This window comes from Diplotaxodon limnothrissa, linkage group LG6 (assembly GCF_057381915.1).
Source record: "Diplotaxodon limnothrissa isolate DT_005_m linkage group LG6, D_limnothrissa_male_GT1.1, whole genome shotgun sequence".
Classification (NCBI taxonomy): Eukaryota; Metazoa; Chordata; class Actinopteri; order Cichliformes; family Cichlidae; genus Diplotaxodon; species Diplotaxodon limnothrissa.
In genome coordinates this window covers 18,853,881-18,868,095 of record NC_140601.1, presented here as the reverse complement: position 1 = coordinate 18,868,095, position 14,215 = coordinate 18,853,881, and the positions used below count along the sequence as shown (strand labels likewise).

General features: G+C 40.9%; 1 protein-coding gene across 1 annotated transcript; it reads right to left on the bottom strand.

The window, feature by feature from the left end:
- Window positions 1–871: 871 nt before the first annotated feature.
- Window positions 872–5,197, bottom strand: LOC146630404 (aminoacyl tRNA synthase complex-interacting multifunctional protein 1-like). The gene is made up of 4 exons (XM_085355812.1): window positions 4,792–5,197; window positions 3,915–4,096; window positions 1,851–2,019; window positions 872–1,417 (listed from the first exon to the last, which is right to left on the bottom strand). The coding sequence occupies exons 1-4, from the start codon at window positions 5,195–5,197 to the stop codon at window positions 1,251–1,253; spliced, it is 924 nt and encodes a 307-aa protein (XP_085211938.1). The 3' UTR covers window positions 872–1,250.
- Window positions 5,198–14,215: the final 9,018 nt, after the last annotated feature.

The following is a 14,215-nucleotide window of genomic DNA, read 5'->3' as shown; positions in this document are numbered from 1 at the left end:
CTATTCCCTTTGTGCTCTGCACTGTCAAACAAAGACCTGGGACATGGCGTCTTGGACATTTTGTTCCACTTCTTGGTTCCTGAATCACATCAATCACATCCCCATTCTCGGCCCATAGTTTTAAGTTCTCCTTTATAATAAAGGAAGATATACTTTGCGTGTTTGTCTTACACTTTTTTTTAGCAGCCTCCTCAACAGCTTGGCGCACTGTTTCAAAACAAAGACCAAGTCACGATCTGAAGCATGGCAGAGTTCAAAAACACATTTTTTCCCTTTCAACCCCTTCCCCTCCCTTTAAGCCAGGTGTCTTCCGATTGGCTGACCCTTGCAAACAAAACATCCGATCAGCAGGGTGGGCGGGGCTTCTCCGCTCACAGCCAGAGCTGCTCTTATGGACAACAATCCACCAGGGAAACACAAGAGCAAAGCAAACAGCATACAAAACTTGAAGACAGTTTAAAACACTTTTACATTCAAATCAAAAGACTTTGAAGTATTTGTTTGATATTTCAGGAAGCCACTGAAAAACCAAAGATTGATTTTTTTTCCATTTAAGATAACACTTCCTGGATTAACAGAAGCAAAAATCACAGACTTTGTTGATTGCTAAACAACATGTAGGAGTCAGTGGAAAGTCTGTTTCATGATGGATTGATTTTCGGTTCATTCTCACTCATCAATGAAAAAAAAAACAAAAAAACCCCAACGAGATCAGTCAATCTCCCGTTTCTCAAACGGGACTTCTGAACAGTTTCATGCCTTGTTAAATGAAAATGAAAACACTTTAAATGTCTTAACGGAAAACAACATTTTAACAAAGAGTTCCCAGAATTAAAAAAAAAAAAAAAAAAAAAAAAAAAGGATTTTCCCCTTTTCTTTTCACTACGCTGAGGCAGCCTGTGTGGTGAATGCTCTCATGTGAACAAACCACCAAGACACATATTGCACATTGTGATGGGGTATGCTAGTGCCCTCAGTTGGCCAAATTCAAAACGACATTTTTTTTTCTGTTAAAAAAAAAAGAAAAAGTAATTTAAGTAAATCTCAAGTCCATCCAACATCGGGTACCTCGCAATTATTTCACTTGCTTTATAGCAAAAACTACGTGACCACCCAGCATCACACCTGTGTGATTTTGTTTTCTGGACATGTCCCCCCAGACAGTGGGCGTTAAAATAACAGTCTCCACTATTCTGGGAATCCTTTTCCGCAATTTCTTGGATCCCGCAAGGCTGCAGAGAACTGATCATTTACTTAATCTCACAGTCAGACATGGTTTGGGCTTTGCAAACTCCCTTTCCAGCTACTTCAAAGGCAGCTCCTTTGTAGGTTGCGACGCACTGGCCGTCTGTGCGCAGGTCTGGCTGAACCTGCTCCCACACCTTCTGTTTGGGGTTCAGCTCTTTATCGGGCTCCCCTGCAACAAAGACATCATTGTGAGAAATTAGAATCCCCTGTGTACTTCAGTAAACCTCGACACTTGCAGGGTTTGTGATTCCAGGAGGTTTGCTGTTAACAGCATCCTCATGGAAAATGGCTACAGGGATTTGCATGCATCCAACCACAAAAGCTCAGAAGAGCCAACGGTGAAGTTTGGGAATGATGTCTGCTCTCAGCCTGCAGTCCGATTCTCACCAAAGGTGCCTCGCAGAGTTGGAGGAAACTTGTGTTTGTGTGTCGTGTTAAAGTAGTGCAGTACTCACAGTCTAAATACTGAGGCTCCATAACACTGATGAAAAGAGGAAAATAATGAGGCGTGTGATCAGCACTATCTGCTGAGCGCACATCTATTATGACTATTTGGCTGAGAATAGGTTTAGCAGGAAGCTACAGCAGTGAGGCTGTAGTACCTGGGAATCCCTGGAAAGTCACTCTATCCCCTGGTATCGCTCCGTTTGGAGGATCAAGGATTTCCAGCTTGTCTTGTGACGAGGCACACATGAGCATGGCCTGGTTCACAATTCCTCTCGTCTCCACTGGCCTCTCGTTACACAGCAGGACCACCATACGATTCTGCATCTGCACGAAGGGCAGGAGAGTCCACATGTTCAAGCGAGAACAGCAAATGACGGTAAAGTTGATGGGAAAAACAAACAAACATCCGAAATCAAATAGGACGGTATTATTGGAATCAAATTCTCACTCGGTGTTCAGTCTAATTGATTTTCTAATCAAGAACTCTCAATGAGATGACGAATGCTTGATGTTGAAGAATAATGTCAGTGCTTTTGGCCAGTGCTTTGCAGAGGTGTGAAAAGCTGGAATGTCCTTCCCAGAACTGGTGCAGCAAAGTTAGGCACTTGGGATCAAAAATCCTAAGAGGCGATCGTGATATTTTAGCCATACTGGTGACTTTAGTTGTTTAAAATCAGCCTAAAGAACACTTCAAAAGACTATGCTTGTCTTTCTGGTGGCAGTATTAGAAAACATTACCACTGTCAGCAATTTGAGGATTTTTTTTAATGCTATTATTTTTAATCACCTTTTAAAACCTTTGTTATTATTTTTTGTGAGTGTACACAGTATACTAATTTATAACAAAGTAAACATAATAGTGTTTTGGGCTGTTACTGTTCACAGTTACACAGATCTTCCTCCTTCAAGGCTCTGAGCTTCAAGCATTCCATCTCTAAAATAAAATAAAGGATACTACATAGAGGCGTTCAAAAACAAACGGAAGATTGACATCGAGGTGTTAAATCTTAACCCTAATTTGAATAACGGAATAGTTGGACATGTCCTGGTACTTACAAAAAACCCCAACCAAACAAAACTACCATACAGTGATATGTTAGATGACAGTGTTCCTCTAAATATAAGACAGTTAAGTGATGGCTTTTGTTACTTGACCACAAAGTACCCTGACCTGAAATCTGTCCAGCATTTACGGGACACAAACTGGGAGCCAGGCCTTTTCCACTAAGACCAGTGAAATGACCCTCATTCCAGAAGAACAGAGGCGGTTACAGCCAGAATATTCAGTTTGCCCACCTCAGCCATTAAAATAACACACTGATGTTCATGTAGACAAAAATACTAAATCACAATTTTAAGGTGGAAAAAAAAAGTATAACCTTCACAGACCTTCCCGCTTACCATTATTTTTAATGGTCCGGTCTACGCGACCTTCGTCAGGTACAGTTTTCTCAGTACCTGTAAGCCAGAAAATGTGTTTTTTTCTTCACAAAGACCTTTCCCACTATGCACCTGTCACTTATTCAGGTGTGGAGTCTTCCTAAATTTGTAAGTAAAAAAAAAGAAGACAAATCCTACTTTCAGTTTAGTTTACACTGTCGTCCCTCAGAGGGAATCGGCTCAATAGGGCAGCTTAAACTACAGTCACCGGCCACTTCTTAAGTACACCTTGCTAGTGCTGGTGACTGCAGAGGCCATTTGAGTACAGTGAACTCACTGTCATGTTCAAGATAATATCAGGTTTGAGATAATCTGAGCTTTGTGTCATGGTGTGTTATCCTGCTGGGAGCATCCATCCGAAGAGGAGTACACTGTGATCACAAAAGCATGGACGCTGTGGTGTTTACGTCACTTTTTTCCCCATTATTTTAATGCTCAGTTTGAACTTCAGCAGGTGGTCATGACCATGTCTGCATGGATAAATGCAACAACTTGCTGCCATGTGATTGGCTGATTAATTACAATTTCTGTTAACCAGCAGCTGAACAGGTGTACCTAACAAAGTGAGTGTGTAGAGTGTAACAATTCAAAAGATATTGTTACACTGTCAGTATCTTTGTGCTTTGGGCTGTTACTTCGATAAAATGAGCAGTCTGAATATATCACACAGGCTTCAGGGAAACAAAAAAAAGTAGATTATTCAGTCATCTAAAACATTGATGACCGGTAAACAGTTTTATCTTGAAATAAACAACACTAGATTAATACTTGATATTTACCTGCTCCACAGGTACGTGCTGAGACAGTTCACTGACCACCGTCCTGGGAAAAGCCTCTCCCACATCGATCTGCTCCACGAACAGCCCGTCAGTGTCTGGAATCTGCTGGGCCGTGACTACACGTCCAATACGTAGGTCCAGGCGGGACACGTCCACCTGCTTCTTTGCCACCTTCGGCACTCCTGGCATGAAAGAAATGCCGCAGTGTCAGCAGGGTACACGGTCTTTCTTTGCAACTGATTTTCCTTATGGTGTGTGCTCCTCTAATATAAGAATCGACAGATTTGCTGCATCTGTAAAGAAAATCTTTGCTGTTAAAAATCTAAAGTTTTAAGGATTAATGAAGAAAACGCTCGGTTTGACTCAACTTCCCCACCTTTCACAGGATTCTCCTACGTGATCCATTTAGTAGATGACACAGCTCTCTTTATTACAACTACCACAAACTACAACTATAAACTCAGCTATGTAATACTACCTACAGGTGTCAGGGAGTATTTTGGCTTCAGGTCACTCCTTACTCCATCCATGTGAAGCAACATTAAACCAAAGAAATTGTGGAATCAGACTTAACTTTAATTTCCTATTCTGCTTGAATGTTGTGCTTTTGCTAAGTTTATGATTCAGGTGGGTGTACTTTGAACACACCACCACCATCATCATCATCATCATCACCATCACCCACGTTCTCAACGGTATAACCCTAAATCGCTGCACCCAGGAGCCAGGTAAACAGACAAAACGCATGGACGCTCAGCAATCACATGCAGGAGGATAATCAGGGGAAATGGCAAAAGTATGCGGACACTACATATTACACTCGTATGTATATGCAGCTGCTGCATTCCTCATTCTCCAGGCCTCCCGGTGGACGCACCTTTGGGCTTGCCGTATGAGGACACACGGCCTCGGAAACCCATCTCATGAAGCTCCCTGCGCACCGTGGTGGAGCTCACGCTGGCTCCGGATGCGCTCTGAAACTCGGCGGTGAGCGCTTTTATGGAGGGCAAACACTTCTCCAGCGCCACTCTCTCCAGCACTTGGCGATCCTCCTCTTTCAGCTTGTGCGGTCGGCCGCTCCGGGGCAGTGCCGTCGTTATTCCTCCACGCTTCCACTTTAAAATCACGGCGCTGACAGTGGACCGGGGCAGGTTTAACATCGCCGAGATCTCACGGACGGACTTCTTGCACAGGTAGCATCCCACCACGGTGCCCCGCTGAAACTCACTGAGCTCCTCGCTGCGACCCATTGTGCTGCAAATGTTTGCAGACTGCTTTTGCATCGATTCCCACCTCCTCCTCCTTCGCCTCCTCCGCCTTGGAGCTTCGCTCCCCCTTTTCTTCTTCTACGGTTGGCTCTCAGGGCTAATTTTAACTATAGCCCACTATCGGGTATATTACTGCCCCCGTATGATGACTAATAGCAATTCAGTGACACTACGGGCTGGATTGTGTTTCATATGACCTAAAAGTGTTTTAACGTGATGCAAACAAGCGAGAAGCAAATAAAAAAATAACTTTGAGAAGCTCTTTGAACACATAGATTGATCCTGCAACATACTTTTCTGTGTTACAGCAACAGGATAAATAATAAAAACAATAATAGTAAAAAAAGTATCAAATGACCGTAGTTAAGCTCTTATAATGTGAGGTAATTTATTTACCTACACAACGGTGGTCACGGCAGATGCCCACCCCCACCGAGCCTGGTTCTGCCGGAGGTTTCTTGCTAAGGAGTTTTCCCTTCCCACTGTCGCCAAGCGCTTGCTGAAAGGTGGTCTTTGATTTTTAAGGTTTTCTCTGTATTCTCTATATTATTGTATGGTCTTTATTTACAGGATAAAGCATCTTAAAGCGAATGCTGTTGTGATTTGGCGCTATATAAATAAAATTTAATTGAGTTCTAGCGCTTTTCTACTCGGGTAGCACCGTGCCACCTTGCTGCCCCACTATTCTTTTGCACTGTTGCCCCACAGCAAGAAGGGCCTGAGTTCAATTCCACCATGTGGAGATAAGTTCATTGGAAACACTAAATTGCCCATAGGTGTCAATGCGGGAATGTGAGCGTGAATGGTTGTCTCTGTCTATGGGTTAGCCCTTGGACAGATGGCGGCCTGTCCTGTCCTGCCTCTCGTCGTTAGACAGCTAGTCAGTCTCCAACACACCCCCGAAAAGGATAAGCGGAAGTGAATGCTTTTCTACTCTACTTGAGGCCACTGTTAAAACTACTTTATACAACATGCCCAATCCACCCCCACTTTTTTTATGGTTAACACACTCCAGTGAATGAATGCATTAAAATGATACATTGTGTCTGACAGACTTCACCTTAGCTAATTGGATTTCCAGAGTGAATTTGTCCTTTCTGGAGCAATTTTCCTGAAATTGTATGACAAATGTTCTGGGGTGCTGTGCAGGCTTCCAAGAAGTTTGTGCTCCAGTTTCAGTTTGACCGACTGATGATCCAAACATCCATCCATCCATCCATCTATCTATCTATAGATATTAAATTTTAGCTTCCTTAAAGAATTAAAGTCTTCAAGTCTTTTAAAAAACTTCCACAATTCTTTGGGGTTTTTTTTTTTCAGATTTTATTTTTCAGATTTTATTTTTCTCATAAAAAAGCAAAACTGCTATTCCGTTTTCCTCCAACTGCACACAATTCTCCCGAACATGTCCTCAGTTTTAATACCTACAGACATGTGAATGGTGCTTGGCTCTCTGACACACTGTATGGGTGTTCGTGCTCCAAAGTATTTTCTTGAAGATACTCCCCCCCCCCATTTCCACTTATTCAACTTCCCTGGAGAATGTCAGACAAGTGAGAAGGTTAGACCATGTACTGATTCAGAATAAAGATTTTTTTTTTTTTTAAATCTGCTGCTCTTAAACATCGTTTACTTGAAAATGGGCATTGTGGTCAATGCAACTCTTTTATGAGGCTTTTTTTTGTTTTGTTCATTTAACACACAAACACACAGAGACATGTAGTTATTTTGAGTGTTAACAATAGCCGTGATCACAGTTTTCTTCATTGTGTGAGCATAAAAGTTTTACTTTGGACTACTGCATCTGTTGTGCCTCCATGAAAGCCCCATTAAACATTTAAACCTCCTAGTTTGATCTCCAGTGTAAGTGCTTTCCTCCCTCATTATTATGACCTCAAACTGGCAGACCAGTGTGCATTAAACCCTCTCAGTGTAACAGCTTACCATTAAGGGAAGCAACTTGAATTTGTTTACTTCACCACAGATGTCCACAGTGACAACAAATAAAGGGAAGTCACAGGAGAACCAAGTTCTTTACTGGTCTCCTACTTTTTGACAAAGGTGACCAAGGAATGCATTAATAAGAGAATGTTGCATACAGCAAATATTCATGTGTCTATGAATATAAGTGTTTGAAAGAGGATATGTTCATATTATTTTCCACATGTGAAATTGCAGATGGATACGAAACATCAGTTTTCACCATGGTGTCACACGTGATTTTTTGAAGTACTAAAGTAAGAACCAGCCAGAACCCGGTCGGTCAAGACATCAAGAAGAGAAAATGGGGCTGGATAGGCCACACACTCCAAAAACCATCCGACAACGTCACAAGGCAAGCACTGGACTGGAACCCACAAGGAAAAAGGAAAGTGGGGAGATCCAAACAGACGTGGAGAAGATCTGTCGAGAGCGTAATGCATAATACTGCCGGAATGACGTGGACCCAGCTGAAGAGAACGGCCCAGAACAGAGTCCATTGGTGGCCCCATGCTCCACCAGGAGTCTACAGGAAAATTGATTGATTGAAAGTAAGATGACATAGTTAGATCGATTATTTGTCGGAGGAAGACACAATTTTTCCTTTTTTTTCTTGGTACACCACCACAGTGGCATCAAACTAAATCAAAGAATGAAGATGTGACTGAAGCAGTCACATGATCAGTAAACACTAGGGACCCAGTTCCATTGGGACCCAGAGATGCCCATAACATAACATTAACACTGCCATGTGTGATAGATGACATGATATGAGATATGTGATATGTTCATGAGCTGTTTCTCACCACCTCCAAATTTTTCCCTTCACATCATTCTGTTTTCATTTGTCCAAAGAGTTGTTTTGTCTGTTAGTTTTCATTTTTTTAGAACTTTGCAGGCACTTTAAGTTTACAGGGAAAGTCAAAGCTGACCTTCTTGCTTTAGAGTGTAACCAGTGGTTTGCACCTTGTTGTGTATTTAGATTCATAAAGGCGTATCTTTATTCCAGTCAATGATACATGTCATCTCCCTGAGAGTGTTTTTAACTTGCTTAGATGTTGTGAAGTTTTTTTTAACCATAACAAGAATTCTGTCATCATGCACTTTGATCCAGTGTTGGTCAGCTGGCCAGTGCATTCCTTCTTTTTAACAATGGAACAGATTGAGTTGGCTCCAGATCTCTTTGGACCTCATATTGAGAGTTTTAGTGAAAAGTGACAAATCAGCCTTTGGAATCCAATCCAGATATTTTATCTGCTAAATCATGGAATAAAAGAGGAACACATTGATTGAATTGACTGTTTGGTTTTAAAAAAAGTGTCATTGTCCAACAAGTTTTTTTTTTAAATTTATATATATATACATATATATATACATTCAACAAAAATATAAACGCAACACCTTTGTTACTGCTCCCATTCCCCATGGGATGGACGTAGAGACCTAAAATTCATTCCAGATACACAATATAACCATCCCTCCCAAACAGTGGTCACAAATCAGTCCAAATGTGTGGTAGTGGGCACATCTGCTATATTGAGATAATCCATCCCACCTCACAGGTGTGCCACATCAGGATGCTGATCTGACATCATGAGTAGTGCACAGGTGTACCTCAGACTGCCCACAACAAAAGGCCACCCTGGAATGTGCAGTTTTTTGCGCTATTGGGGGTCTGGGGACCCAGAACCGGTCAGTATCTGGTGTGACCACCATTTGCCTCATGCAGTGCAACACATCGTCGCATGGAGTCTATCAGATTGTCAATTGTGGCCTGTGGAATGTTGGTCCACTCCACTTCAATGGCTGTGCGAGGTTGTTGGATATTCGTGGGAACTGGTACACGCTGTCGTATACGCCGGTCAAGCACATCCCGAACATGCTCAATGGGTGACATGTCCGGTGAGTATGCTGGCCATGCAAGAACTGGGACATTCTCAGCTGCCATCTGCCCTGAACAATGTGAACCATGATTCATCCGTGAAGCGCACACCTCTCCAACGTGCCAGACGCCATCGAATGTGAGCATTTGCCCACACAAGTCTGTTACGGCGACGAGCTGGAGTCAGGTCAAGACCCCGATGAGGACGACGGGCATGCAGTTGAGCGTCCCTGAGACGGTTTCTGACAGTTTGTGCAGAAATTGTTTGGTTGTGCAAACCAATTGTTCCAGCAGCTGTCTGGGTGGCTGGTCTCAGACGATCTTGGAGGTGAACCTGCTGGATGTGGAGGTCCTGGGCTGGTGTGGTTACACGAGGTCTGCGGTTGTGAGGCCGGTTGGATGTGCTGCCATATTCTCTGAAACGCCTGTGGAGACGGCTTATGGTTGAGAAATGAACATTCAATGCACGGGCGACAGATCTGGTTGACATTCCTGCTGTCAGCATGGCAATTGCACGCTCCCTCATTGCTTGTGGCATCTGTGGCATTTTGCTGTGAGACAAAACTGCACATTCCAGGGTGGCCTTTTGTTGTGGGCAGTCTGAGGTACACCTGTGCACTACTCATGATGTCAGATCAGCATCCTGATGTGGCACACCTGTGAGGTGGGATGGATTATCTCAATATAGCAGATGTGCCCACTACCACACATTTGGACTGATTTGTGACCACTGTTTGGGAGGGATGGTTATATTGTGTATCTGGAATGAATTTTAGGTCTCTACGTCCATCCCATGGGGAATGGGAGCAGTAACAAAGGTGTTGCGTTTATATTTTTGTTGAGTGTATATATATATATATATATATATATATATATATATATATATATATATATATATATATATATATATATATATATATATATATATATCACTATGTGCTGTCATTGTTTTGTGTGTATCATTTTTTATTGTACATAAAACAGACAGGTTTGTAAAAGTTAGAAGAAAAAAAACCCAGATTCAAAGTTATCATAACAGACAGTCAAAGACATTCCTACACATGCATCATGTATAGAACAAGAAAGGAACAGAGACACTCGTAATCACACTTACATTGTTTTTAGGTTACAAAATAGAACTGGTCTCATATCTGCTGGGTATATAGTTTACAATATATTGATACCATCCATTTCACATCCACAGAGTAAAGATTAAAAAAAAAATACAATGATATACTGTAAGCAACAACTGACTCATCTCCCATTTTCATTACTGTAGCCCTCTGTCTTTAAAGCTGTACCTTAAAAGAAGGCTTCAGTCTTCACCATTCACTGGAGTGTTAAAGTGCAATATAGCAATATAGAAAGGTTAACACAATCAGAAAGAGCCACACAGATCAAAAAGAAATAGCACACCCTGGTTAAGCTACCAGTAATAAAACAATGCTGGATAAGGCTTTATTTTACAAGTCCAATATTTCTTGAGGATTTCTCTTTTTTGAAGAGGAAGGAAAAATGATTTGCAAACAATTATTGGGAAAATAGAGTATTGATGATACGTGATGATTCATTTCAGGTAAGTTCAGAGATAATCGCACTACAAGCAAGCATAAACTAAACTACATATTATTTATATTACATGCATCATTAATGAAACTATTTTTATGTAAAATATGTAAGTTTGTTGTTCAATGTAGTTTGATTTTGATTTTTAAAATGTGGCAGGTGGTGAAAAAAAGAAAATGTCTCTTTAAGGCAGGATAACTGGGTGGGGCGATCGTGGCTCAAGAGTTGGGAGTTCGCCTTGTAATCAGAAGGTTGACGGTTCGAGCCCCGGCTCCGACAGTCTCGATCGTTGTGTCCTTGGGCAAGACACTTCACCCGTTGCCTACTGGTGGTGGTCAGAGGGCCCAGTGGCGCCAGTGTCCGGCAGCCTCGCCTCTGTCAGTGCGCCCCAGGGTGGCTGTGGCTACAATGTAGCTTGCCATCACCAGTGTGTGTGGATGACTGGATGTATAAAGCGCTTTGGGGTCCTTAGGGACTAGTAAAGCGCTATACAAATACAGGCCATTTAACTAGTTTCTATTGACACTAACCACTTTCACATAAAGTTTAAGAAGAGCTTTATATTTTCCCCCAAAATTGTTGCAATTACATTTTTTCTTTCCAGAAAACATGTTGGAAATGATTTAAATAAGTAATAAAGGTAGTGCGTTAAACAATGTTGAAGTTACAGTTACTGTTAGGGACACTGGTGTTGTTTTCTTCATCAGGACACAAACTCTTATTAGATGAAATAAGCTGACATGTCTTCGGTGTTTGAGTTCATTTATTCCCCAGAGAAAGTTGTTAGTAAAATGTTGTAAACAGACAAAACTGAGAGACCTTCATCACGCAGTTTAAGTTGCTCTGTAACAAAAAGGCCTTAAACTGTGGAAAACCTTATTTTTATTTTTGAACTTGGCAACACAACCAAAGCCCAGCCATGTAGCACTGTAAATAAATGCACTTTGCTTTACTTTGTCATTGTACCAACTAAGCAAACAATTAGATGGAAGCCTTAGAGACATGATGATAGAAAAGAAAATCCAAGAGTTTAAAATATCAGAGGGTAAAACAAACAACTTTTGGGTATGCCTTTGTATTGTGCTGTTCGATTTTTAGCCTGAGCTCATGTAGCATGAGGGGATTAACGATCCCAGTAGGGTGAGATTTCAGCTGCTATGTCTCTAGTGAAAATCAGGATCTTTGTTAACCTTCATGTCCTCAACACAAAAGAAATGCAGTCTGTCAGATGATTTAAAACTCTGATTTCATTTTATTATATAAGTGCTTATAAAAATGGAAATTTGTGAAATCTTCCAGTTAAACGAGGAAACTTAAAAACTGTCAAGCTTACACCTGTAGGTATTATATCAAAATGAAAAACTGCAGACACAACCTGAATATTTTAACTTTTACTAGAGTGTAGTGATCATAGCTATCAAATAAAGAATTACAATATAAGCCTCCTAACACCAGTTATTTCTGAAACTTAGATATTTGCACATACAGATATTGACTGACCAAAGCAAGAATGAGTTTGACCATATGCCTTAAATAATAGAGTCAGCTGCAGGAGCTCTTGGAAATGACTAAAGAGAGAACCAGCAGTTAGAGCCCGATGGCTCCAATGACTATATCGGTGGGTTTGTGCTTCTTCAGTGTGCATGGCTGCAGGAATGTAAGAGGAAATGGACCCAAATGAGCTTTAAATTCGGCTAACATTTACGAGACCTTCTTTAAAAAGCAATTAATCTAAAAAAAAAAAAAAAAAAAACTAGATGAAAAAACAACAACAACAAAACAATAAATGTAATTGCATTAACAGTCAGCTTCCACTCTGGAGCACATGCTGAGTTAGCTACATTCTTTTCTCAAAAACAGTCTTTTTAGAGTAGTGTTGAATTTGGGATAAGGAAAACAAGTATATTGATAAAATGCTGAAAATAATTATTTCATAATCATAATAATAATTTCATAATTTTGACCACTTGGTGGCAGCAGAATCAAGTAAACAGAACACAATAAACTTCAGTCTTGGTCTTCATCTGATCCCGATAGAATAATTTTTTGTGTCATTTTTTTGGCTCTGGGCAGGTAGTCTAGACTGAGGAGAGATTTTCTGAAAACAAATGATCCTCTGAGAGCAGTGAGAGCAAATCAACTGTAAGACAATGAGCTCAAACCATAGTCTGCATATAAATGATGGACATGACTGCTATGATGTAACCCGCTGGTTTGAGTCCTGTTTTGGAGCCTCGAGCTGGAAGTAAGAAATGGAGGTAAAGGAAACGGAAAGGAGCTGACCGGCAACCCAACGATGCTGCACAATCTCAAGGGATCATTTTCTCATAGACTTTTAAGCATTCAGAATTTCCCTCGCCCCCTGCTGGCCATTAGAAAGAATGCAGGTTTAAGGCACTGTCTTCACTTACACAAATGGGGAGGTTTGTCCATTTTTTATATACAGACTGTGGCTGAAACTCATTGTAAAATTTCAAAACACTGAAGAGTTTAGGGTCTTCACTATAACAGCACATTTGTTAATAATATAAAAGAATCTGTTATAGTTGCTATATTTTTGTACGTTTTCATGGGCTAAAGCACTGAAGCTATGTTTTACCATAAGTTGTCACATGCCTTCTCAATGAAAATATTTAGTTATATTAAATTCAGAACCATTTTTGTACATGTGCTTCCAAACTGTAGTAAGTTAGCTGTCTTATTTTTAACATTTCCAAATGCTGTTAATTTCTTTCCACTTTTTTGCAGATCCATGCTAAAAACCCTGTGGGTACGGTACATCGATGCTGTTTGGCAAAACTAGCCAGTTTAGTGTAAACTCACTCCAAGACTGTAAATGTTTCCATGCTGGTAACTGTTCATGCCAGGACAAAGAAAAAAAAATGCTTGGGGCAGAGAATTCCTTGAATGAACCCGAGCCCTGCCTCCTTTATTATCTAACACAGTCTTTTCAACTGACATAATTTATTGCCCTGATGTTATTCATTAGGGTGGTAATCACGAAAAGATTTAGTGTAGTTCCAGCCTGTCAGCCAAGGCAATTAACTTTAATGACAAATAACAATGGCTAATATGCAAAAGACAAGCTTGGCACAAAGACTTGTTGACGTATTTATATTGGCTGGTTTGTGTAGGCTTGTATAGGGAAGTGTGCACAGTGGGAGAAATTGGTAGTGACAACTGCTATAGCTACAGCTACAGCTGTGTTTAGCAGCAGTGAGAACATGATCCCTTACTTCACATGTTGTGAAGTTTCAGCAGGCAGCAGTTTCAGCAGGGCAGAGAGTGACATCACTTCAAACTGCTTAGGACAAGCTATGATTGTCAGATGTGAGGACAGAAACATCTAGCTTGTGTTTGCTCATTTGTCTCTCCATGACAGGAATATTTAGTCGGTAAAGTCAAAGTTTTAAAAACTGAGAACCACAAAATAGTAACAAAAACAATTACACTGAGAAATTCTGAAATTACAGCTTGTGTGCCTTCATATTCCAAATTCTTAATGTCATGCGACGACAACAGAGCTAACATTCAAGTCTGAAGCTGAAGAACTGCTGGTGGAAAGTCACACCAACTGTTGGAGAATCAGAAGAAAACCACTCAGG